This window comes from Vulpes lagopus, chromosome 10 (assembly GCF_018345385.1).
Source record: "Vulpes lagopus strain Blue_001 chromosome 10, ASM1834538v1, whole genome shotgun sequence".
In the NCBI taxonomy this organism is placed as follows: domain Eukaryota; kingdom Metazoa; phylum Chordata; class Mammalia; order Carnivora; family Canidae; genus Vulpes; species Vulpes lagopus.
In genome coordinates, this window is record NC_054833.1 from 66,930,715 (window position 1) to 66,956,515 (window position 25,801).

The window sequence follows — 25,801 nt, forward strand, 5'->3', positions numbered from 1 at the left end:
ATTAAGGCAAAAAATGGATTGGTAGTTGGGGGAAAAGTTAGAGCCAAAGAATTGTCTCCGACAGGGCATAAGAGGTTCCATGCTAAGAATGTTATTAAACTTCATACCAGTTTTAGCAAATATAGTGTATTTATTTTGAAGCAGAATAGGTGAATAGTCGAGGCAATAATTTAGTTTAACTAGAAATTAGAAAATACAATTTAATATACTACATGAAAACTCCATATTGAAGTTCTGACATATTTTATGACCAATTATCCTGATGAAGTGACAGTGTTAAACAGCTGTTTCTTAATCTCACCTAATGATGAATTCTTGATACCTCACCCTGTGATTAAATCACACACTCTCCAAAGGGAATTATATATTCTCTCATCGTGCAGAGGCGGGGAGGGTGGAGCCCTTGCAACCAGGAGTCACCACAGCCTGGCAGGGAGGCTGCATTCCACAGGGCTCTTTCCCACCTGGCTGAAGCACCTGGTCTCAGGTCTGGGCCAGGCTCAGGAGATCCCGTTCCTCTCCTTCCTATGTCCTCCGTCCCCTTCAGCGTGGCCAACTGCTATGGCTTACAGAGTCTGCCTCCAAACCATCCACCATCAGCCCCTCGGAGGCTCTCCAGCTCCAAAGTCCTAAATATCCAAGGCCTCTTGTCCCTGACAGGAGGTGGCTTTCCACATTAAGTCCTGAACGCTGAACTTATTCAGAAGGGGATCCCTCTGAGGTTCAGAAAAGTGAAATTTATTAGCATTGTGCTATGGGACATAAGAAATGTAAAGATTTGTCCTTCAAGATCCACTGACTTGAAACTGTAACATCCTGAGAGAGAATAAGTATTGTTATAAGTCATTTTATTACAGCATAAAATCATACCAGTTAGGTTTTGTAGCAGAATTCTATGCCTACACAGGAAGTGACAGATGATACTTTTGTGAAATTGGCAACGGTCTTCCCTGGAAGCCCTGGGAAATACAAGATGTTTTGCATGGTATTAGTCACAAAAGGCATTTGTAGACAGCCACAAAACAACTGTCCCCTACAAAACACAAGAGGGTGGAGAATGGATGAGAAAGTAGGAAGACCACTGGTCCGATGGCACTGACAGGAGGGTTGACTCCCGAACGTCAAATCCTTATGTCCCAATGGATGAGGGACAGGATCAATTCCCACCACCAACCCATATACAATTCCAGTGCATCAAACCCTAAGCAGAGCTGGGAAGATCTAGCTCCACTTCTCTGGAAGCCGAGGGCTGATGGCTCCACAGAGAGATGGCGTAAGGCAGCAGTGGGGGCAGGGTGCCCTGTGTCCCATGAACTGGAATGAAGAAGTCACTCAACAGGTTCGGAAACTCTTTTAGGTTCGGAGACTCTTTTACATCTCCCAAGGAGTCCGGGTTTAGCATAACACATCTCCTCCCCTAGACTCAAGCTCTAAGGTCTGGGTGACACAACGCCAAATTGCTTCTCCGAGTCACCAAACAGTGGGGGGAGGACTGGAGTTTGGCTGACATGGCAAGTTTTATCCATGGTGAATAGCAATGACTTTTAGATTTGATTATGGTGCATTTGCAGTTTTCCTTACTATTTTTGGTAGGATTTTAAAACGATTGGTTCATTAACTATTTAATAGAGAAATCACTCAGTAAAGGCATCTAGGAGGTTGAACAGGATCCTTCTTCAGTAGTATCCAACCTAGAGAGAGGAGAAAGAGATTCAAGTCTCGCTGCTGGTGTAAAACCCCGCCCAACCAACCCTGGAACATGAACCGGTTCCATTTCAGGACTCTACCAAATGCTTCCCATTTTAAAAGACGCTAAATACACTGTATATAAAAGGTCCCTGCATCGCAAAGAAAGATGGTGTGGGCTGAGGACAAAAGACTATGTCCTCTCGTACAAAACAACAATAACAAGGCAGGGAGTGGTAGTGGAGGCGGTGTTCTATTTAGTGTTGTGAGACAACATCAGAGTTGAACCGGGAATGGAAAATGTTCACCTCCTATCCTCCAGCTGTGAACGGGTGACTGGAGTCCCGACATGAAATCTGAAAACTCATAAACAATTGTGCTTCTAAAATCCAAAGCGTACTGAACAGGATCCGTACCTACTGAGGCCGAAGAAGTTTTGCTACCACCTCAGATTTCTAACAACATCCTGAATTTTCAAAGGCTTCATGACACCTAACAATTGTAACCTTTCATATTTCTCAACATTTAAAAACCCACAGCCCCCACCATCTTCCTGTGGCTTAAACTCTGTTGGAACTTTACTTTGTGTACATGTGTACACACACACACACACACACACACACACGTTTTAAGTGCATAGAGAACTTCTCTCCACTCTGAGGTTTTGACATGCTCCCTTTCAACTGATAATTGCTGCTTTCAAATTCCGTTTGTTTGTTTGTTTGTTTGTTTGTTTATTTATTTATGAGAGAGAGAGAGAGAGAGAGAGAGAGAGAGAGAGAGAGAGAGAAAGGCAGAGACACAGGAGGAGGGAGAAGCAGGTTCCATGCCGGAAGCCCGACATGGGACTCGATCCCAGGACTCCAGAATTGCACCCTGGGCCAAAGGCAGGCGCTAAACTGCTGAGCCACCCAGGGATCCCCTAAATTCCCATTTAAAAATGTCCCAAGCCCGTTCTCATTCTAGTGAAGTGAATTAAATCACAACCGAACACATAACAAGATGTCTACTAAGTGCAGAAAAGCCATTTCAGAAAAATTACTGCAGTTGCAATGAAGACTGCTCAAATAAATGTACAACGTGGGCTCAGAACCACTTATTTAAAATAAAAGGTAGACTTGATAAAGAGAGGACAGGAGCTCAGAGAGAAGAGAGAAGCAGCAAAGAGGAAAAGAAAACCAAACACTAACTGGTCCCACATGAAATCCAAAAAGGTCCGAGCCACTTGGACATCAGCTCACAGGAATGGTTGCTGAGGTCTCCCGGTCGGAGACCACTGCTGGCTGCCCTCATCCTATGGATGAGGAACCTGAGGCCAAATGGGAGCAAAGGCCTTGCTCACCATTGTAATTCAGCTGATCTCAGAGCTAGGAATCAAGGCCACATTTTCTTGTCTCCAAACTACATGTTTTTATACAGTTTCTCTAGACGTTCACAGAGGAAAGCTTGTCTGCCAAACCTGTTGGGGAGCTGTGGGTGGACTACCTGGCCTGCCCTAGCCTGTCTGCCCCTGCATGCTGCACCCGTGGGAGCCTTCCTGGGTTCTATGAGGATCACAGCCTGGGCCTCTGAATTTTCCATGGTGCTAAGAAGTCCCATCCCCAGAAAGAAGGTGTGTTTCAGGCTGGGGACTGGTGCCTTGGGACAAGAGAAGATAATAACCAGAGACCCACGCACATCTCAGACCTCAGGACGATGCAGAGGCAGGAATCAAAAGCCTCTATACTGCGCACAAGGTTCTGATTCACTCAGTTTGCCACCAGGAATTCTGAAGTCAAACTTCTTTTGAAGCACCCAAACAACTCAAAGGGACAGAATTTTTATTTTTTATTTTTTAGAAGAGTGGTCTCCAATTATAAAAGAGCTTTCGGTGTGCATGTACCTACAGATCTGAGGCAGTCAGTGGGGCGACCTCCAGAAGGGCTGAGTGGAGGGGAGGTGGGAGGGGGAGCACACGTGACTCTCCTTTTTCTAGAAAAGATGAGTGCTTCATCTAGACCCAGCTGAGTCATTACCTCCACACATTTTTTAAGATCCCAGCAAGCCACCCTCGCCCTTCTTAAAGTAGGGCTAAGTCACATTTTAACACTGATAGTCTGGGCCGAGCTCCAAAATGTCTGGAGAGTTTTTCAATGACCCTTAAGCCTCCCGCTAGAGGAAAACTAACCACTAAGACAGATCAGACCCGAAAGTGGCCCGCTTTACATACAGAGAGAAAACAAGCAGCTCCTACCTCACTCTTAACAGAGAGAGCTGGTCCTGGAATCTGCTGGCCATCACTGCTTATTGGACAATACAGTCTGAACTCCCAGAAAACTCAACAGGGCCTTTCTCCTCAGCACAGCTTGGTATTTCTGAGAAAACCCAAATGATTTCAAATGCAACTGGTGTCTCCAATTCCACCAAAGCTGTGATACTGCAAGATGAGCTAACCGCCTTTCAAACTTAACACAAGGTCCACATAGTGAACACAGGTATTTCCATTAAATGCTAGAAACTTGCCTCTTTTCCAAGGCTACTGTTCACGCATGTTGTCACTGTTTGCAACACAGCTCCTCAGTCACCTAGCTGAGAACTCCAAGGACATGGTGGCCTTGTGCCCACTCTGTCCTAACTTCTGCAGTCTTGGGTCTTCTCCTTCACCCCGAGGAGACACGACCTGCCTTGGGAAGCCAGGTATCGTGGGCCGCCCAGGAGCCCATGTCTCTACAATAACTAATCACCAAAGACATAATTTATATGGTGGTCAACTGTAGAAAAGAAACGCTCACGCTTCCCTTGCCAAAGCTGCATCATGACTGCCATCACCCGCCAAAGAATTCTCCCCCTCTCCTGCCCAGCATGCAGATTCCAGACACACTGGAGAACTACACTGAAACCGAGACACCAATACCACAAGGATCAGAGGACTGGACAGCTCAGAATGCTGCAAGCAAGTTCTGTGAGGTTTTAAACTTTTTTTTTTTTTTAAAGATTTATTGATTTATTTGAGAAAGATAAGAGAGTGCCAGCAGTGGGCGGGAGGAAGAGAGAGAGAATCCCCAGGCAGACTCCTTGCTGAGTGCAGATCCCCAAGCAGGACTCAATCTCATGACCGACCCTGAGATCATGACCTGAGCCGAAACCAAGAATCAGACCCTTTACCAGCTTAGCCACCAGGACCCCAGGGTTTTAAACTATTCAGCCAGAGATCGACACACTTCTTCTATGATCATCTAGGCTCTGTGGGTCACATAGCCACTATTGCAAATACTCGACTTTGGCCATGCAAAGTCAGCAGGTGGTTATGGCTGACACCCCCATAAGACAGTGGGCAGGCTGCCGTTCACCAACCCGGTCCTGGACTTGGCAAGTTAACCTAACAGACAGAGTTCGTTTGTAAAATGAGAGAGCTCCCACAACAGAAAAGGTGCATCCGATAGCCATCTGGGTGGGACCAGAAAGACCGGTACTCACCTTGACAAGCACAGCCGCCAAAATGCCCAGGAAAGTTAGTACCAGCAGACTGAGTTTTCCTTTGTTGAAGCGTTTCAAGATGAAAAATTTCGCCCAGTCCACTTTTGACTGGCTGTTGGGAGGATACCTGAGCTTGTTAGCACCTTCCCTCTTTAAACTTTTTAGTAAACAGGGACGTTGATGAGAAAAAGTATCAAAGCTGTATTTCCCGTGATAAGCTCCCATCCCGCTAGAACCTGGAACAGAGGGAATAGAAAAACAGGCTCTACTGTAGGTGACACAAGCTACCTGTTGTGTGAACCCCAACGGAGGAAGCCCACAAGACTCCTTGCTGCCTGGGACACCCCCACCTAACTTCTCAGCACAAGTGGCTCTCTTTGCCAAACAGGATGCTTTCCAAGAGTCCAGCGAGGACTTGTGGCTGTCACTTATAGCTAGGACCCTGCTATGTGTTCTCTAAATCCATTCTCACCCCCTGTGTAAAGGCATCACCGCCCCGGATTCCAGGCAGAGAGAAGGAGTTTGGCAGGGTCAGGTAACCTGCCCAAGGTGGAGAATCAAAACCAGAATACGAATCCAGGTCGGCTACACTCTTAGGTACCATGTGTTCTTTTCCTGCTGTTCCATGTGGCTTTATTAATCCACATCCCTATACACTTTTTGCTTCCTCTAAGTTCCTAGAGAGCAACAGAGACAGGATGGCAGGGTTATCCAGCTGGGTGATAGTAAGCAAGTATAAATCTCTGTCCTCTTAAAAAGCCATGCTTTGCAACAGTCTTTATTATGGGTGATGCGGAGACAGGGGTATATGGCACAGTGGCATAAGGCACAGGCAAATGAGGCCAAGAAGGCACTTAATGGTGCTTTCAGGGCTGCTGGCACATTGTTTTGGGGACAAGTGAAGCCACAGGGCAATGTGGCTATATGCATCAAAAGATACACGTTTTTAAGGAAAAATTGAAACTATACGTTAACACATTAACTGTGCTTATGCCAGGGAGGGTATTACATTCTGTTCTTTGAGCCTTCTGTAATGCTTTATTTGTATTTGCTCTTTCCCCAAAAAAATCACTTTTAGAGATAGGCGAAAAAGCACTTCACTTTGAAAAAAATAAATCTCAGCCTTTTGAACACAATAATTACACTCAGACATTTTTGCTAAGGAAAAGATTCAGAAGGTGCACAAACCCATATTAGAATCCTAATACCAAAAAATCTGGAATCACAGAAACCTAATGCCAGGAATTAGTTAAAAGCAAATATGCTCCATTTGTAGGATGAGGCAGTACCTGGGGGTTACTAAAATCATGACACACAACTATCCTGACGTAGGAAAATTATCACACTATACTGTCACGTACAGGATGAAACACAACATACAACAGGACACAATTTTGAACAAAATATTCTTGCTTTTATGTGTACATATGTGTACAAATATGCGCAAGGAAAAGGATTTTAAGGACATACCTCAGAGCTTATCTTTCAATAGTGGGGCATGGGTAATCTAAGCTATTTTGTGGGGTCTTCTAACTTTTCCAAGTCTTCGTAAGAAGGCTGTATTCCTTCTGCATTTGGCAGGAGAAAGGTTCATTTTGTTATAAAGAAGAGGGTATTGTTAATGATGCTAAATGCTACATAGACAAGCAAAATAGGGACCAAACGCAAGTCATGCGACTTGCACTCAGGAGGCACCTGGAGCCAGGATCCTGGTGGTTACTGAGGAACCAGAGACTAGAATCCAACTGAATCCTTGAAGAATCCAGGCAGTGCTGCTAGAGTAACTGCAAGCTATCTTTCCTTTCATGACCTCTCCCTCCATCAGTAAACCCTGTTGCTTGACTCCTCCAAATACCCACCCTCTTTCCAACTAGCTCCCCTGCAACCATCTGAGTCCCAACCACCACCAGCTCTAGTCTGGACCCCTGACCTAGCCTCTCCCTACCTGCCTCCCATGTGTGCCAGGCACTGTGCTGGGTGCCGGCGATGCATTTACATCCCAGGAAGGGACATGAAACATGCATGGGAAGCAGGCCACGGTCTATTGGCCATGGGATGAGTTGGCCTCGATCGGGAACAGGTAGTCTTGATAAATAAAAAGAACCACCTCATCCCCATGGACTAATCATGTGATTCCAGAGGAAGAGAACAAAGCAGCAGCTTTTAAGACCATGGCTTTTATTGTTTGCTTTTTATTATGAGAATTTATACACATTTTGTTAGCTTGAAATTCTTCTGTGAGATATTAGAGAAGCCTACCACCTGGCTCTACTCTTACTTTTCCTTCAGGAGCTAATCATCTCGAGTGTAAAAGAGGCATGTGACTCACGGCCCAAAGGGAACAGCAGGGACCAGACAATGTCCGTGGAGCTACGCTGAGCACAAATTTCTGCTCGTCTTCTCTAGAACACGGGGCATCTCTTGCTCTTTTCAGCAGACAATCTGAGGGGAGGCTACTCCCCACACAGAGGGCTGGGGGGGCGGGCAGGGCAGATGGACACTGGGGATGACGTCGCCCCACCCTGACCTGAGCAGAGAGGGATATCAGAAACCCCAGACTGAGGCCTGCTCTGGGAATTCTGCACCCCATCATTTACTACCTCATTTTAAGAAAGACAGAGTGAGGGGCACCTGGGTGGCTCAGTGGTTCAGTGGTTGAGTGTCTGCCTTTGACTCAGGTCCTGGGATCAAGTCCAGCATTGGGTTCCCCGCAGGGAGCCTGCTTCTCCCTCTGCCTATGTCTCTGCCTCAGTCTCTGTGTGTCTCTCGTGAATAAATAAAATCTTAAAAAAAACAACCCCCCCCGCCCCCCCCCCCACAGGGATCTTATCAATCAATTTGAGACTTGACTTTCAACCTCCCAAATCCCCTAACTCTAAGAGGAGGACAGTAACCAAGTAATAGCCAATAAATAAGCCAACCAATGTAAGGAACAGAACTGTCACACAGATGGTGCTGGGTGCTAATGATGGAAAGTGAGTGACGGGAGAGTCACCCCTTGGTGGGAGCACCTGGCAGGGCGGTGGGAAGGCGCCTTTCCATGGGTTGGGGGGAGACCTCTAAGAAGACAGGGAGGTACAGATCTGCAGGCTGCCTGGACAGGTGATCTGACAAGCAGCAGGACCTTCACAATCTATGCCCCGAATGGCAGAGAGGAATACTCACCCACACCTCCAAAGGGTAAAGAGCTGAGTGTGAAGTGCATGATGACATCATTGGCTGTGACACCACCGCTGGACGTGCCGTCGATCATCTGTCTGACAAGCTGGGGAACAGGACAAAAGCTCCAGGTCAGCAGTGCCCATGGCATGCCGACTCCATGTATTGGCAATGACTAACTCAAGTCTGGCACACTGGGCCAAATACATACATGCTTTCAAGCGTTGTTCAATTTAGCAAACGTGACTAGAATCCTTCTGCTCAGATACACATCTAGTCCTCCGAGGGAGGCGGCACTGAACCGGTCCTGTTCGTTTCACCACTGCCAGGAGCCAGAGTTACCCAAGACAGCCACAGAGATCTTTGTTTATACGGGACAGTCCAGGCTATATTCTGGTTTTTAAATATCGCTAAAATTTCTCCCTCTCTGATCTAGGTTACAGTGTGTAATGAATAGACACCATTTAGTTTTTAGGAATTGCAAAGAATATGTAACTTTTCAGACATGGCATTCTATTTATTTTGAAGAAGTGGTTGGTCTAAGATCAGAAGAGGCATGAGGACATCTGACTGGTAAATGTCTTTGCACCCAGTGGCCACAAGCCCTCGGGAGTCCAAGTTATGAGTGTCACAGTGGACTGTGGTCAGACAGTAACCCCATGGCTGGGAAGCATGCCCCTTGGACCTCCACCCTGCCCAGTGACCCGAGGCTTCAAGGTTCTTGTCCACATTACCTCTGGTCATTTAAAATGTCACGCCACTCTTAATAACCCATTATTTAGAAGCCCATCCAGTCGGCATCACTCATGAAGCTGTATCTCCACAACACGGCAGGCTCTAGAAGCTGCCATGTTACCACAAGAGGCTCTCCACAAAACACCTGGTTCGTGAACTCCTCAGCCCTTGACCGGTCCCATCTCCCCCAGGGTCTCGCATCTCTCCAGAGGGCTCCTGAGCCTCCTTGCCCACCTTGAGGCCACTGACCCTTGGCAACAGCCAGTCTCCATATGAGGCAAAGGAATGAGCCATGTGGCAGAGTGGCAGAGCCACTCACCCTGTCGTAATACTGTGTGACACTCTCCCCTGGCTGGGATGGCTCCATTGCTCTAATAGCAAAGGAACTGGGGAAAACGAAGTCTGAGATTTCACTACCACGTCCACAACTGTGCCAGAGATCTCTGTCCCACATGCCCACCTGAATGGCCACAAATGTCACTGGTTAAGAGGGAGAAAGCCCTGTGGGGTAATGGCAGAGAATCTTCTAATGCTGGTATATGAAAACCTTCCAATTACAGGGGAGATGTTTGTGAGTGCTAACCCTTGTGACCCAGCCCTGAAGACTCCGGTCTGACCCTTGGGAGTATGGGAAAGGTGAAAGCCACAACCCCAGGGCCTCATTACCCAAGAAGAGCAATCTGTGAGTAGGGCCTCACTTGGCAGACTCCATTACTGTACAAAAGAGACCATCACTGGCTTTGTGGCCAAGGAGGACCACGGCTCTATGATCACAGCTTGTGCCACCGAGCCGTTCTCTGGAGCGTTTTACCTTATCGTTGTGAGAAAATATGTAGAAAGCCAGGGGCTTTTCACGGCTGTTTATGAATTTAATGGCTTCATCAGCATTCTTTACAGGAACTATTGGAAGAATCGGTCCAAAAATTTCTTCTTGCATTACCCTGCTTTCAGGATCAACATCACTAAGTATTGTCGGGGCTGAAAAACAAAGGCGTGAAATGAAATCCTAAAGCAGAAGACAGGAATGGCAAACTCTCACCATGTTTGTTTGGCTGGCTCACTGATCCAATCCCTTCCCACTCCTGCCCAAGGATTAGCTACTAAGGAAACAAAAAAGTCCTGAGGCTGGACGTGGGTGAAATGTGCACATATGTCTCTAAGAATGTGCATCAGGGAAGCCCCACGCAAACCAAGGAAAAGACACACTTGAGTCTATTCCCACTTAACCCTGTTTACAGCCATATTCACATGTACCAAAAGGTTGTTTCCACTTTTTTTTTTTTTTTCAAGATTTTATTTATTCATGAGACACCTAGAGGCAGAGGCAGAGACAGAGGGAGAAGCAGGCTCCCTGTGGGGAGTTCAATGTGGGACTCGATTCCAGGACCCCAGGATAATGCCCTGGGCTACAGGCAGACACTCAACCACTGAGGTGCCCCTGTTTTCACTTTTCTGTGGACAGGTCTTTCTGAGAACGCAGACAGCTCTTCTGTGGATCAAATCAACACTACTCCTGAATTCAAGAGCTTCTGTGCATATGATCTCTGACCTTTATTTCAACTTTGTTAGGTTAAGAAAATATACATCAATGGTCAGGAGTCCCTGAGTTCAGTGTTCCATCCACTATGGGGAAGGCACACAAGAAAGGAAGCGAACATGCCAGGTCAGTCACCAATCAGCTTCCAAAGACCCTATACACAAGCCAGGCCATCAATTAGAAGAGAAGACACTGGTCAATAACAAGTGTCCTCTCTTCCTTGTCCCCTAATTTCTTACTCGGTCAACCTGGCCACGTGGCATAAGACAGCTCTCACCAGCACCCTCTAAGGGTGTCTATGCTGCTATCGGGGCTCAAAAAACCATCAGTTTGGGTGTATGCTCTCCACGTAGCCCTGCACTAAAGTAAGGTAACCCTGACTCTAGGTCAGGGGAGGGTTCCTAACTGGTTGCATGAATCACAACAGACCTTTCCTCTCTCTTGCCATTGATTCGCCAAGGAGTGGGCCAAGTCAGGCTGATATAAAAACAAGAAAGATGAAAAACTGGGGGTATGGATGCCATTCCTGAGCTCTGAATGAACAGGTTGGAAGCACCTCAGGACAGCTCATTATGAGAGAATACAATTTTTCCTCTTTAAGCTCTTTAGAATTTGGGTTTTTTAAGTTGGGTTTTTTGGGGATGTGCAGCATCCCATCTGACAAGAGGGAATAAGTAAAGCTATTTATAACAGTTCTTTTCCTGAGTAATTTTCTGTCACTTCCATCACCTATGTTACTCTAGAACAATGTGTTCAAAATGCAACTGCAGTACATATTCCTGACAAAGAATAAAAGAACACAAAGTAAAAGTAAGCAAATAGTGTCAAGCACAACAGAGCAAAACATTATTTCTGGTGGCACCTGGGTGGCATGGTCAGTTAAGCATGTGCCTCTTGGTTTCGGCTCAGGTCATGACCTCAGGGTCATGAGACTGAGCCCCACCTCAGGCTCTATGCCCAGGGCAGAGTCTGCTTAAGATTCTCCCCCTCTCCTTTTGCCCCTCTGGCCCCTTGCCCTGCCCCCTCAAAAGAAAGAAAGAAAAGGAAGAAAAGGGGGATCCCTGGGTGGCGCAGCGGTGTAGTGCCTGCCTTTGGCCCAGGGCATGATCCTGGAGACCCGGGATCGAATCCCACGTCGGGCTCCTGGTGCATGGAGCCTGCTTCTCCCTCTGCCTGTGTCTCTGCCTTTCTCTATCATAAATAAATAAAAATAAAAAAGAAGAAAGAAGAAGAGGAAGGAAGGAAAGAAAGGAAAGAAAGAAAGAAAGATCTAAAAAAATAAAATAAAAATGAAACAACAAAACATTATTTCTGGAACAGTACTGCCACTGGCTACTTGTGGTAAAACGACTTCCTCCACGGCCTGTCCTTCCAGCCAGAAACCAGAAAGGATTACACAACACTTGTATTTTGCTTCTCAGGGTGGTTAGGTTACAGGTTGTAGAAGAAAAAAAAAAAAAAATCTACATAAAGGCAAGAAGCCAGTGCAACAAGGGTGGTGTGGTGCTGTTATTTATAAAGACCTAAAACCATCTGAGTGATTTATAAGCCCATATACCTAAAAGCAGTGTGTAATTGTTCATTAAACATTATGCACCAAAGGTTTATTCAGTAAATAGCATTGATGACAACTGTCATGCTGCGTGTCCCCAGAGCAAAAGGTGAATTTCCATTACCTATATAGCGTGTGGCCTCATCGGTCTCCCCACCGAAAGCTATTTTCTGTCCTTCAAGCAAACTTAGTATCCTCTTAAAATGACGAAGATTGATGATCCTTTCATAATCAGGAGATTCTTTTATATTTTCACCATAAAATTCCTATTTAAAACAATAGTATTTAATTGCCACAAAAGACTCATATTTCAGTTTCTTGAATAAATACAAGCCCCACTCGTGCCCCCAAAGCCATCTGGTTTTAGATCACTGCCCACATTCCTCAAGTCACTGAATAGCATTTCTACCTTTTGGCAGTTGAGGGATAAGAACTCAAGCAGATGCACACACTGAGGACTCTTCATAGTATCCAGGGTTCATGTGGATCTCTTGCAGACTGCCCAGGCACTATCCTGGGGTGAATGTGGGTGCTGGGGGTAGTCTGGCTCTGAGTCAGGGCCACCCCTCCATGCACACTGCAGCTGTGGCTGCTTCCCTGCTAGGAGCTGCGTGTTGTAGCAGAGACTGTGTGGCCTGTAAAGCCAAGTATTTTTACTCTACAGCCCTTCCCAGAAAAAAGTCTGAGCTTTGCGCTATTTCACTGTTTTGCATCCTCTCTGGACTGGTCTTCCCAGCAGTGACAGGAAGACCACTTTCAAGAATCAAAGTTTTGGTAAATTAATCTCAAAAATCATTTCGTCAGAATTTATTACATGAAACAAATACAAAATTCCTAAATTGCCCTATCGCTTCAAAGCCTTATGGGGGCTCTCCATTTACTCTCAAGTCAAAAGGGTGCCCACCCACCCTCCAAGCAAGGCCCTCAGGCCTAGGCACTAAGGCCCTCAGGCCTAGGCACTAAGAATCACCCAGGCAGCTGGCTGACGCGTGCTCCTGGGCCCAACTCCAGAGCCACCAATGGTGCTTTTCAATGCTACTTGCACCGCAGAATCACCAGGAGACCCCAGACCAACTGAATCAGTCTTTGGAAAGTGAGGACTGGAAACGTTTCATTAATGGCTCCCTGGTAGGAACTCCACTGAGAACCGCTATCCTAAGGCAGAAATGCCTCGAAGGAAGGCAGAGAGGATCTTATTCCTTTGACACTGAGTCCTCCCCATACTCAGTGAAGCACACCTTCTCCAACCCCCAATGGTTTTCCATCTCACAGACACCTTTAAGACCTGCTGTCCCACATTCTTCAAGTCTGGCTAATACCCCTTTTCATGTTCTCCTTGTCGGGCCCCATCTCCAGTCCTGTCCCTTAGATTCCAGTCCTAGATCGAGACCCTCAGCCCCTTGTGTCTGAGTGACCCTGCCTGGGTCCCTGCTTTTCTCTCAACTTCCAGGACACACTCTTCATCCTCTCATCACAATGTGACTCTTTGATGTTCCTGATCCTTCCTTTTAGTGCTCGGTTAGCATCTGTCCAGTGAACCATGACTGTTCCAGTAATTTCTCCCACCCAGGGGGCTTAATGAACCACCCCCAAACCAGTGAGGCCAATCACACTGGTCTACCTCTTTCCTTTCTTCCAATCTAAATGCTACATTTCTTTGAGGCTTAGTGCAGGCTGCTACCACAGTATTTCTCAATTCCTTCTAGAGAGATCTTTACTATGAACACCCTGGAAGACTGATAAGCAGGTCAAGAGTATAGTATCTAAGGTATTTGATTAACTCCCTCCTCCAAACTACTGGCCTTCCTAGCCCTCTGCATACACAAGAGCAGATCACCTTAAGCAATGCCCAACAAGCCAAAGGGCCTCTGACTGCATTTCAAAGGATTGGCAACATCCTCTCAAACCCACAGAACATAATTTTTTTTTTCCAAAGCATATGCCACAGCTAACCAGTTGTTTTTACACATCAACTAGGCAGCTGAAGTGGGTTAAACACCAAACTAATCTTGCTCCTAGACATTCTGTGAAAGGTGCCCAGAGCATTTTTAAGGCCATAAATGATTTCAGTCATATATGCTAGTAGAATTCTCCCAGGCGGGAGGAGAGAACAAGGATGCTGTCTGCACACAGCTAAATTAGACCCATATCTTAACAAAACCAGTGGAGATCAGATATGTTAAGCACAAACCTTCACAGTTTCCTTAATCTTCTGCACAATTTGATTCTGGAGGGACGGTTCACAGAGAACATAGTCAGGAGCAATGCAGGTCTGACCACAATTCATGTACTTCCCCCAAGTTATACGCCTGAGGTGGGAAAAACCAAAACAGCCACAGAATTCAGTCTACTATTCATCTGCTACCGACTTTTGTGTTCTTGGAATATTTTGCAACTATCATGTATTCATAGTTTTACTTAGGAGTCTTTGTAATCTTTATAAAGAATAAAAATGTTTTAAAAACTCATCTCTAGTAAATCAGTTGATTAGAACTTAGAACGCATTTTCCTCCCAACATAGGATATGCTAAGGAGCAGGGAAATTTTCATGCCAGCTTATGGGAAACAGTACTTTGTAAGCAGTGAAGCCATTAACTACTTTGAGATTTGAGAAAAGCAGCAAGCTCCCCAGCCCCTCTACTCCTCCCCCTCTAGCCAAGAGGAGACCTGGGGTGTCAGGAGCTCCATACAGTCTTCAATTCTCCTGACTGTGGCTCTTGGTCCTGCTGACAAGATGTTCAGGGGTATAGAGCAAGACAGCTAGCCCAGCTGCTAGTCCACTCTCTTCCCTATGGACCTCTTCCCCACCCTGGAAAGCCACAGCCACGTATGGAGCAAAGCCTGCGCTCTGACATTTACTGCAGGACTCATGTTCTGACAAAGAGACAACCTGGACACAGCCTACATGCCCACAGACCCTCTTTGCCCATCTCTGAAGGGGAGAGAAAAGCCAGACCACCCCAGGCACACAGTCAGTTCTGGGTTTTGGCACTTCCTAGGAGCTAAACCTGATTCACAGAGAGAACCTGAAACCTTTTGTTTTCTGGTTCCCAGCTGCAAGATATTATTCAAAGTTAAAATATGAGTACTACTGATTTTGTCAACAAAGGGACTCGTTAGAAGAGGTTAGCATAGGGGATCCCTGGGTGGCGCAGTGGTTTGGCTCCTGCCTTTGGCCCAGGGCGCAATCCTGGAGACCCGGGATCGAATCCCACATCGGGCTCCCGGTGCATAGAGCCTGCTTCTCCCTCTGCCTGTGTCTCTGCCTCTCTCTCTCTCTCTCTCTCTCTTTGACTATCATAAATAAATAAAAATTTTAAAAAAAATTAAAAAAAAAAAAGAGGTTAGCATAAAACCTTTCTGTTGGAAATCGAAAGGTTTTATTTTATTTTTTAAGATTTTATTCATTTATTCATGAGAGAGAGAGAGAGAGAGAGAGAGAGAGAAGCAGAGACACAGCCAGAGGGAGAAGCAGGCTCCATGCCGGGAGCCTGACGTGGGACTCGATCCTGGGACTCCAGGATCACACCCCGGCCAACAGCAGGCACTAAACCGCCAAGCCACCCAAGGATCCCCCTGGAAAATCAAAAGATTTTAATTAAGCACACGCCATGCTTTACCTACTTCCTGGATCGTCTACCAGCAGAACAGTTAAATTTCTTGCCAGGTCTATAATCCCAGAAAAAGAAAACTTTTTATAGCTCCTAAGGGCAACCATGCAATGTCAAGACCCACTGCTAATTTCTTCTGGCAGTGGCACAAAGAGACGGTTTACGAAAGACTTCTAACACCCCTAGGGACGGCAACCATCTAAGCCTTATGACGTCTCTCACAGCCAGGAGGCCCAGCACCCTGGTGCCAAGAGGATCCACCAACATGTCAGTCAAGAAACCCTCAGGTAACCAGTCTCACCTGCAGGCAATGTCCAGGTCACAATCTTTGTCGACGTAACATGGGCTCTTCCCTCCTAGTTCTAGAGTCACAGGGGTCAGATGCTTGGCAGCAGCTTCCATGACAATTTTTCCAACTGCTGTGTTCCCTGTATAGAGAATGTGGTCGAATCGCTGCTTCAGGAGCTCTGTGGTTTCTTTGACGCCACCGTTGATAACAACATACAAGTCCTTCAAGAAGAAACAGAAGCATGGACATTGCCCCGTTAATCCTACCACCTAACAAGCAATTTCTTAGACATAAACCTGTAGTGTTCAGGAATATCAGAAAAATATAGGACCGGCCCCAGTAGGCACACTGGAGGGAACTGACAGAGGACAAGTAGACAACACAGTCTGATGGCGTCTGAGACCCATCTCAACCTGCAGTGGCACTGACCAGAAAATCCGCAGGTTCCCATATCAGCTCAGCAGTGAAGACACCGAAGAAAAGAAATGCTTTCTTTTCTTCCCTAGTTGGATTTGACCAGGGAAATGCATGAGATAGGGCCATGTGAGCTGAAGGGGTTTTTTTTTGTTGTTGTTTTTAAGATTTTATTTATTTATTCATGAGAGACAGAGAGAGGCAGAGACACAGGCAGAGGGAGCCTGATGTGGGACTCGATCCCGTGACTCCGGGATCATGACCTGAACCAAAAGCAAACACTCAACCACTAAGCCACCCAGACGTCCCTAAGCTGAAGGTTTTGATGAAGAGTTTGCTGTCAGTGACCACAAGACAGGTCCCAGATGAGTGTCTCAAGCTGAAGGATCTCACCCTACACGACAATGCAGGGCTTAGCCCATGCCAGGAACCAGGCAAATAAATGTTGAACGATTAGTACTTGAAGCAGCACAGGTGAGACCACTCACTTTTGAAGCCAGATCTGGGCTCAATCTGGGCTCCGTCATTTGATAGCTAGGGGATCTTCAGCAATCCTACCGAACACCTGTAAGTCTCAGTTTCCTTATGTAGGACTGGGGAGAGGCCACATAGCTTTGGACTGAGCCCTTATGAGCTTTGAACTCAGCCTACTGCGTTCTTACTAACAGCTACCATGGAAAAACATCTTGTGTAGCAGCAGCCTGAGAAGCAATGACAGGGAACAGAAGAAAGGAAGGGACAGAGCCAGGTGTTCATAAGACTCAGAGACAGCAAAAAAAAAAAAAAAGACTCGGAGACAGCGGCATGAGATAAAAGCAGGCTTGTGGGCCTCATGCTTCCATCTGATCTACTAATGGGGGGGGGGGGGGGTTGCTCATCAGTTCTCTCTCACTCCACAGCTCAACTGTCCAGCATATGTTTCAAGTTTTAACTTGCATAGGTTAATCTACAGAACGTATGTGATCGGGCCCCCGATCTGACTCCCCATGGAGTCAGACAGTGAAGACTTTGCCCCCAGTGAGAGGCAAAGCAGGAACCCTCAAACTCTATCTTCTGGTTCCAAATCCCGCTCAACCCATGACATTTCCCAGTCTTCATCACCCTTTTGAACTGGGTAACCATAGCTATTAGGAAAATTAGTTCTGCGGCTGCTGTAGCAGTGATAAGATAGCAACGAGAACCCACGGTTAGCCTCCAGCGTTAGAGTAATTTGTACAACTCCAGCTATGACATTTTAAAGTTGCCTTTCAATGAGAACAAAATTAGGACTCCTCCTACAGCAATTCCCTGTAGACAGCCATCCATGGCACACACTAGTAGAGTATCAGATGTGTATCCCCCGACTATAAACACCCATGGTGAACATGAGTGAAGACGATTACCTGGTCTAAATACCGTGGGAGGAGTTCAGCCAAGATCTTAGCTGTTTTTTCACTTAGTTCAGAAGGCTTGATGATGACAGCATTTCCTAAACAAAGACAACAGAACAGCATCTTTTAATACTTGAGTAACTTTAATACCTACCAAAATGATGTTCATGGTGGGAATATAGCCTAGGTTCTCCCATTACTTTTGCAGCTTTGAATTCTGCTCTTCCTCAACAAGCGTAAGAGCTTATCTTTTTAAGATTTTGAGAGAGAGCACGTGCACATGCATGCCCACGCAACTGGGGGGAGGGGCAGAGGGAGGGGGTGAGGCAGACTCCCCACTGAGCAGTCTAACGTGCGAGCCCAAAGTGGGGCTCAATTCCAGAATCCCCAAATCATGACCTGAGTAGAAGGCAGAAACTTAACTGACTGAGCCACCCAGGCACCCCAAGAGCTAGTCTTATGCCCTCAAATTCCAACTCCTTGGTTCTCATTAGCTTCACATCTCTGACAATTGGCTCTAAAATCCTCCTCCACTCCTCTCATTTCCACCACTGGACTTTCCTGTTTGCCTTGGAATTATTGGACAAACAAGCCTTGTCAACATAAAGTTGTTGATCAGGATCCAGCAGAAGTGTGGAATTAATCTGGCATTTGCTGTACACATAAGCTACCATAACTCCCACCGCCCACAGCTAAAGGAAGAAACTGGTCAGACAAAACCAAATGCTTCATCCAGGACCACAGCTGGCAACTAAAACCACACTAGAACATGGATGGCTGACTCCAAATGCCTGGACCTGTCAACTCATGCTTTTAGACCCTCATAGGTTCATTTTCTGGGTTATCTCAAAAAACAATTACTGTGTAAGTCTCTGGAGCCCATTTTAAAAATTAATAATAAAGGGGTACCTGCCTGGCTCAGTCAGTAGAGCATGTGACTCTTAATCTCGGGATTATGAGTTTGAACCCCACACTGGATGTAGAGATTACTTAAAAAAAAAAAAATCCCTTTGTACATCATAGCTCCTCCCAGTCCAGAGAGACCCAATAATATCCAACCCCAAAACCAGCTTTGACCAGTTCCACCTCGTGGAACTTTCTCTCTCACCCATCTTGAGAGTGTACTTTCACTTTAATATACTTTGTACTTGTTAAAAATATATAGGTATGATGACAATACTTTTGCATTCTCAGTACACTGCTGGTGTAAACCAAGGTAAGCCACCAAAGCAAATGCATTTAATTAGCCACTGTCCTAAATTTACAGCCAAAGTGAGAGAATAAGCCCCTCCAAAGAGTTACAAAGACAGAAGCTGACACCAGACCTGCAGCAATGGCTCCAATCAGAGGCTGAATGGTGAGAACAAAGGGGTAGTTCCAAGCTCCAATAATCAGTACGACTCCCAGGGGCTCCGGCTGAACATAGGCCTCATCCAGCATGGTGAACAGGTTCTTCTTAGCTGGTTTAGCAGCAACCCATTCGGGAAGATTCTCCAGCACAAGATCAAGTTCCCCAAGAACGGTAATGACTTCCTGACTGTATGCATTGAGTTCACTCTGTTATAAGAGAATCATAGTTAACCTTGCATGAGTCTGGGACACTCAGCCCTGAATGCCAAAAACTAGGTCAGGTACACCTGCAGTGACAAGTGGCATTATGAGACGAGCTGGTTTGCCATGCAGATTCCTTTTGCACCCTTCTTGCCCTCAATAGCAGCTTGCTACCTTCCACTCTTAACATTGTCAACCCCTCAATCCTTCTTTACTGACCCAAGCCTTTTCAAGTCAGGACTAGGGGCACCTGGGTGTGTCTGCCTTTGGTTCAGGTTGTGATCCCGGGGTCCTGGGATTGAGTCCTGCATCAGGCTCCCCTCAGGGAGCCTGCTTCTGCCTCTGCCTCTTCCTTTCACTGTCTCTCATGAATGAATAAATAAAATCTTTAAAAATAATAATAAAGTCAGGACTAAACATTACCTCTTTCAGAAAGGAAGATTTCCCTGATTAATATTAGTCTGTTTTGATCACACTTTATAAACCATAGCAATTCTGCTTCTGATGTGTACCTTAACATTTCACCCTTACACAGATTTATAACTGTACTCACATTCTATCTGTGGATGTTTTGTTTCCCAAATTTAAATCCCTCAAGGGCAAGGAACTTACTGTTTTTCTTTAGTAATCACAGATGTACTTACACAAATACCTGTAGAATGACTGATTTGTCCTTTCTGAAACCTTAATTACGTCACCTTATTTGGTATCACAGCTTCTCTCTACCAAATGTACTAGAAAAGAAGGTTTATAGTTACTTTTGTTCCTACTACTACTGGCATTACTACCCTTCAAAATAATCTTTGAAAGGGGGAAGTGAGACAGACTCACAGAACAGACTCACAGAGCAACGCCTTGTTACCACTGGAATAAAATGTAAAAACAAGACAACAATATTATTAGAAAATAGAGAGTAATATTCCCTAAATACTACCCCAAACTCTGCTACTCAAAAAGTGGTTCCAGGATTTTTTGGGACGATGGTGGAGGAGGAGGATTCTGAACTCACCTCCTCCCATGGACACTCCAAGGGTACAACTGCACGGAGTGACTCTCTCGGAGAAAGACCTAAAGACCCACAGAAACCTCTTCCACAGCTAAAGACATAAAAGGCTACTTGGAGAACGGTGGGAGGGGCAGAGACCCGGTCTAGTCCAAACACACACCTCTGGCATGGGGACCCACAAACAGCAGTGATATCCTGCATGGAGATTCTCCCCGGACAGGGAGGGGTTCAAGCCCCACCATCAGGTGTCCCAGCCCTGGGGACCTCCACCAAGGAGCCTTGATAACTCTGCCTTTGAAAATCAGCAGGCTTAACCGGGATGCAGATTGGGTTAATTAAGAACCGGAGGGCTTTAGGAAACCAAGACTCTGCTCTTAAACTGCTTATATGCAAACTCACACACTCAAAGACCCAGCACAGAAGTAGCAGTTTGAAAAGTGCCTGGGCGGCTCAGTAAGTTAAGCATCTGCCTTCAGCTCAGGTCATGATCCTGGGGTCCTGGGATCAAGTCCCGAGTCTGGATCCCTGCTCAGCAAGAAACTTGCTTCTCCCTCTCCCTCTGATCCTCTTGTCCTGCTTGTCGTCTCTCTTTAACAAATCCTTCAAAAAAATTTTTTTTACTTAAAAAAAATTTTTTTAAAGTGCCTGGGCCATAAGTGAAGGAGATTTACTGATTAGTTTTAGGGTGTATGCCGTATTAAAAATAGAAATACCACACAATCTGGCAATTTCACTTCTGAATATTTATCCAAAGAAAATGAAAACACTAATTAAGAGGAACCTGGCTTGCTCAGTCGGTGGAGCACAAAACTCTTGATCTCGGGAGTGTGAGCTCAAGCCCCACGTTGGGTATAGAGATTACTTTAAAAAATAAAATCTTGGGGCAGCCCTGGTGGCGCAGCGGTTTGGTGCCGCCTGCAGCCTGGGGTGTGATCCTGGAGACCCGGGATCAAGTCCCACATTGGGCTCCCTGCATGGAGCCTGCTTCTCCCTCTGCCTGTGTCTCTGCCTCTCTCTCTCTGTGTAAATAAATAAAATCTTTAAAAATAAAATAAACAGGGATCCCTGGGTGGCGCAGCGGTTTGGCGCCTGCCTTTGGCCCAGGGCGCGATCCTGGAGACCTGTGATCGAATCCCACATTGGGCTCCTGGTGCATGGAGCCTGCTTTTCCCTCTGCCTATGTGTCTCTCTCTCTCTCTCTCTCTCTCTCTGTGTGTGACTATCATAAATAAATAAAAATAAATAAATAAAAAATAAAATAAATAAAATAAAATAAAATAAAAAATAAAATCTTGGGGCACCTGGGTGGCTCAGTGGTTGAGCGTCTGCCTATAGCTCAGGGCGTGATCCCAGGTCCTGGAATCAAGTCCCACATCGGGCTCCCTGCAGGGAGCCTGCTTCTCCCTCTGCCTATGTCTCTGTCTCTGTGTGTCTCTCATGAATAAATATTTTAAAAAATAAAATAAAATCTTAAAAGAAAAACACTATTTCAAAAAGATGTATGTATCCCTACATTCACTGCATTATTTACAATTGCCAAAATATGGATGCAACCTAAGTGATAGATGAACAGATAACAAAAATGTAGTACATACACATACATCTATGTACCTATAGACGTATATAATGAAATATTCCTCCGCCCTAAAAAGGCATGAAATCTTGCCATATAGGACAAGAGGGGGACCTAAAGAGGGTGAAATAGTGAAATAAACCATACTGCAGACCTACGTTTTACATCTGAAACGTATGTCTCAACTATACTTCAATTAAAAAAAAATGGAGTAATAATTTTTAACAGGTGTGGTTCCAAAACAGCATGGGATCACCTGGGAGCTTGTTAGAAACTTCCAATCTCAGATGCCCTCCAAGACCTACTGAACCATAACTGGCATTTTAACAAGATCCCCAGGTGATTCACCAAGACACTCTTGAGTTTGTGGAGCACCGGCCTAAAACACAGAGTCAAGGAGGAAAACTTCAGTGCAATAATGACAACCAAAAAAAACCTCAGTCTACAAAGAAAACCACAAAAAAAAAAAAAAAAAAAGGAAAGCCCGGGGGGCTCAGCGGTTTGGCGCCGCCTTCGGCCCAGGGCGTGATCCTGGGGATCCAGGATCGAGTCCCACGTCGGGCTCCCTGCGTGGAGCCTGCTTCTCCCTCCTCCTGTGTCTCTGCCTCTCTCACTCAATGTGTATCTCTCATGAGTAAACAAAATCTTTAAAAAAAGGAAAAAGAGAAACCACAAGAAAAGCAAGAAACAGATTCGGAGAAAAATACAGAGCTGACAAACTACGGAAACAATCCCCACAAAAAATAAAGAAAAGGACCACAAATGCAACAGGAAAACAGGCAGGCTATACAAGGCACACAGTCACAAAAAGAATTTTGTGAATTCTCAAAAGAGGAAGAGAGGCCAGAAGACACTTGGGTCTATTTCTCTGTGGTCTTGCAATCCCGCGTCAGAGGCACTCAGCAAGGTAAGAGGATCGGGAAAGGCAAAGGAAACTTGCTTTGTATCAGGACGGCTGGAGAAAACACGCCCACGGGCCTTGAGTAATCCAAAACAAAGCAAAAAAAAAAAAAAAGGAAAAGCCCGGGCGGAATGCGGCCCCCAAGTGGGACGGCGGAAGCGCGCGTACCTTGCACAGGTCGCCGGCGATGGCCTCCAGGATGTCCTTCTCGCGCTCCTGCACCATCCTGCGCAGGGCTTCGAGCTGCTGGAGACGGAACCTAACGGGGCGCGAGCGGCCGGACGCGAACGCGGCGCGAACCCGCTGGATTCGGCTCTCCATGGCCTGGTTCTAAGGAGAGAGGGGAGCTCGGGGAGCGCCGCGGTGGCGGGTCCGAGGGATGCCGCCGCCCCTTCCCTCACGTCCCCTCCCCGCGCGGGCCCCGGAGCCGCACCTGCCTCACCCGCCCGCTCCCTCGCTCGCTGCGCGGCGTCCTCGGCGCCCGTCCGGCTCGCGCGGCCCGGCGGCGCTGGGTGTGACCCTCAGCCGCGCACTGATTGGCAGGCGCGGGCCACGTGACGTCGGCGGACTCCGCCCCCGCGACCTGGCCGCGGGGGGGAGGGCGGGGCGCTGGGGCTGCGCGCACGTGGCGGGGCGGGGGGCCCGGAGGTGGCGCGGGGAGCGCGGGGGCAGTGGGCCGAGCGCGGGGCGAGAAGCGCGGGGGTAGTGGGCCGAGTGCGGGGCGGGAAGCGCGGGGGTAGTGGGCCGAGCGCGGGGCGGGAAGCGCGCCGAGCGCCGGCGGAACGGGGCCGCGCGCAGGGGTTCCCGTCCCTCCATCTTGTGGCTCTGCGAGGCGGGAGGCCCGGCGTCGCCCAGCGCCGCGTCCGTAGCTCCCGGGGGCCCGAGGCCGCCGCCCGCCCGCCCGCCCTGACTGCTCGCAGCGGGCACGGCTTCCACGGCTTCCCACGGCCGCCGAGGTTAGCCCCCGGAGGGCAGCGCGCCAGGCCCTCCTCGGCTGTGCTGCCGCGGGCCATCCCCGCGGCCTGCGGGCGCGCACGTCCTGAGCGGCGCTCTCCCCGCGCTGCCTGCCCCCCGCTGGCCACCTCCCGTGTTTTCTGTTCCTCTTTGCAGCACGAGCCCTGCAGAGAGGGGACCCACGCCGCTCAGAGCTCCCTCCGCTGCTGCGGCCCAGACCCCCCGGGTCCGCCTCGGTTCCCGTCTGGCTCCGCTCCCCGACGGTTGGCACAGCTGAGCATTGCCACCTTCTGGAGCCCTGGTCTTGGCTTGTCTTCCATACCCCCGCACGCTTCGGGTTCCTTTTTGCCCCCCTGGCTGAGGCCCCTGGCTTCTTTGCTGAACCAGCCCTGGGACCTCTTCTCTTTTCACAGGTTCCCCCGTGGATGGTGGCCAGAGAGGGCTTTAAATTTCGTTTCTAGACCCCCCTCCCTTTTCTCCAGACTCCAAGGGCTGTGTTCAACTACATCCTGTTCATCTGTTTGAATGTATAATAGGCTTCTTCTTCTTTTTTTTTTTTTTTAAGATTTTATTTATCTATTCATGAGAGATCCAGAGAGAGAGAGAGGCAGAGACACAGGCAGAGGGAGAAGCAGGCTCCAGGCAGAGGGCTCCATGCAGGGAGCCCGACGTCGGACTGGATCCCGAGACTCCAGGATCATGCCCCGGGCTGAAGGCAGACGCTCAGCCTCTGAGCCACCCAGGAGCCCCTGAATGTGTAATGAGCTTCTTAACTTTAGAACTTTTGATTTACCCTCATCCACCAGACAAATACACGCCTCCAGTGTTCCCTGTTTACCGGTAAACGGTATGCCCTTTGTCCTGTTTACACAGGCCAAAATCCTTGAAATCACCCTTGACTCTTTGATCCTATCTTAAAAAAATACATTGAATTCCAACTACTTTTACCCTAGTTCAAGCCAAATCATTTCACCTGCACCTTCTATAAATAACACTAGGATCCCACTGGTTTCCCTGCTTCTACTCTGGATTCTGTGGAGGATATTACATATATATGTATATATATGTATACACACACATATATATGCATTTCTGCACCTGCCCTTGTATGCAACTGTGCGGCAGGGGCCCGGAGTATGTAAGCTACTGCCCCCAGGTTCTCATGCCAGAGGCTTCCAATGAACTTCTTCCATTGGGAGGCATGAGCAGGAAATAAGGTAGGAGGATGAAACTAACCTCTAGATTCAGTAGTGTAATCGTTGCTGGCCACTTCTACAGTGAAAGTAGGTACACTACCTACAGTGAGGTAGGATCATTCCTGACTCCCCAGCAGTTACTTCCTCAGTCCCGGCAACACTTCAGCAAACAGGATGACAGTGACAGCATCTTTCTGAATGGCACCAGAGTTGGTGCAGCACCCATGGGTTTCGCCAAGGCTGTTTTTAGCAGCCTCTCATCTTTGCTGTCACTCCATTCTTCCTTTTGATATCTATGACTCCTAAAATTCCCTCTGCCTGAAATAACTAGAATAGTTTCTCTTTCCATGGCTAGACTCTGATGGACACACCAGCTTCCTGTGCTATTTAGAATAAAATCCAAACCCATTATATTCCATCATCTCTGTACGTTCTGGTCTCTGGCTTCCTCTCCAACCTCATTTTGTGTCATTCTCCCACTTCATGGGAGTGGTTTCCTTAGGCTTCTCTGAACACTAAGCACATTCCCACCCCAGGGCTTTTGTAGTCTGCTGTTTTCTTTACTTGGTGTGGTGAGCTAACTTTCTTCCTTAATGTAATCTCTGATTAAATGTTACCTCCTTAAAGTAGCCTTCACTAAGGGGCACCTGGGTGGCTCCGTGGTTGAACATCTGCCTTTGGCCCAGGTCGTGATCCTGGGATCGAGTTCTGCATCGGGCTCCCTGTGGGGAGCTTCTCCCTCTCAGTCTCTGCGTCTCTTTCTCTGTCTCTCATAAATAAATAAGTAAAATCTTAAAAAAAAAAAAAAAAA

At 47.2% G+C, this 25,801-nt stretch overlaps 2 protein-coding genes across 3 annotated transcripts in view; one reads left to right on the forward strand and one right to left on the reverse strand.

The window, feature by feature from the left end:
* Window positions 1-7,882, forward strand: part of SLC47A2 (solute carrier family 47 member 2) — a 30,897-nt gene extending 23,015 nt beyond the window's left edge. The window contains exon 17 of the mRNA XM_041770136.1: window positions 7,432-7,882. Coding sequence (XP_041626070.1) covers window positions 7,432-7,466 — 35 coding nt within the window. The 3' untranslated portion in view covers window positions 7,467-7,882. The remainder of the gene's footprint in view (window positions 1-7,431) is intronic.
* On the reverse strand, window positions 111-23,365 carry ALDH3A2 (aldehyde dehydrogenase 3 family member A2). 2 transcript variants are annotated; one of them, XM_041770139.1, is made up of 12 exons: window positions 23,274-23,365; window positions 23,009-23,170; window positions 19,135-19,366; window positions 17,822-17,907; window positions 16,038-16,246; window positions 14,317-14,434; window positions 12,250-12,391; window positions 9,848-10,014; window positions 8,308-8,407; window positions 5,143-5,378; window positions 3,920-4,040; window positions 111-1,691 (listed from the first exon to the last, which is right to left on the reverse strand). In XM_041770139.1, exons 2-11 carry the CDS (start codon window positions 23,159-23,161, stop codon window positions 3,963-3,965), a joined length of 1,521 nt encoding a protein of 506 aa, XP_041626073.1. In that variant the 5' UTR covers window positions 23,162-23,170; window positions 23,274-23,365; the 3' UTR covers window positions 111-1,691; window positions 3,920-3,962. The 2 variants fall into 2 exon arrangements, with proteins under 2 accessions (XP_041626073.1, XP_041626074.1); XM_041770140.1 differs by lacking the exon at window positions 3,920-4,040 and having other exon boundaries at window positions 23,009-23,302.
* Window positions 23,366-25,801: the final 2,436 nt, after the last annotated feature.

Excerpts from the sequence above, each read along its gene's own strand:
- ALDH3A2 (XM_041770139.1), bottom strand. The coding sequence starts at position 23,161 with ATGGAGAGCCGAATCCAGCGGGTTCGCGCCGCGTTCGCGTCCGGCCGC. Across the intron at positions 17,908-19,134 it reads GATTGGAGCCATTGCTGCAG|GAAATGCTGTCATCATCAAG; the intron begins GTCTGGTGTCAG and ends GTCTTTGTTTAG. Across the intron at positions 12,392-14,316 it reads AGATTAAGGAAACTGTGAAG|GAATTTTATGGTGAAAATAT; the intron begins GTTTGTGCTTAA and ends TGTTTTAAATAG.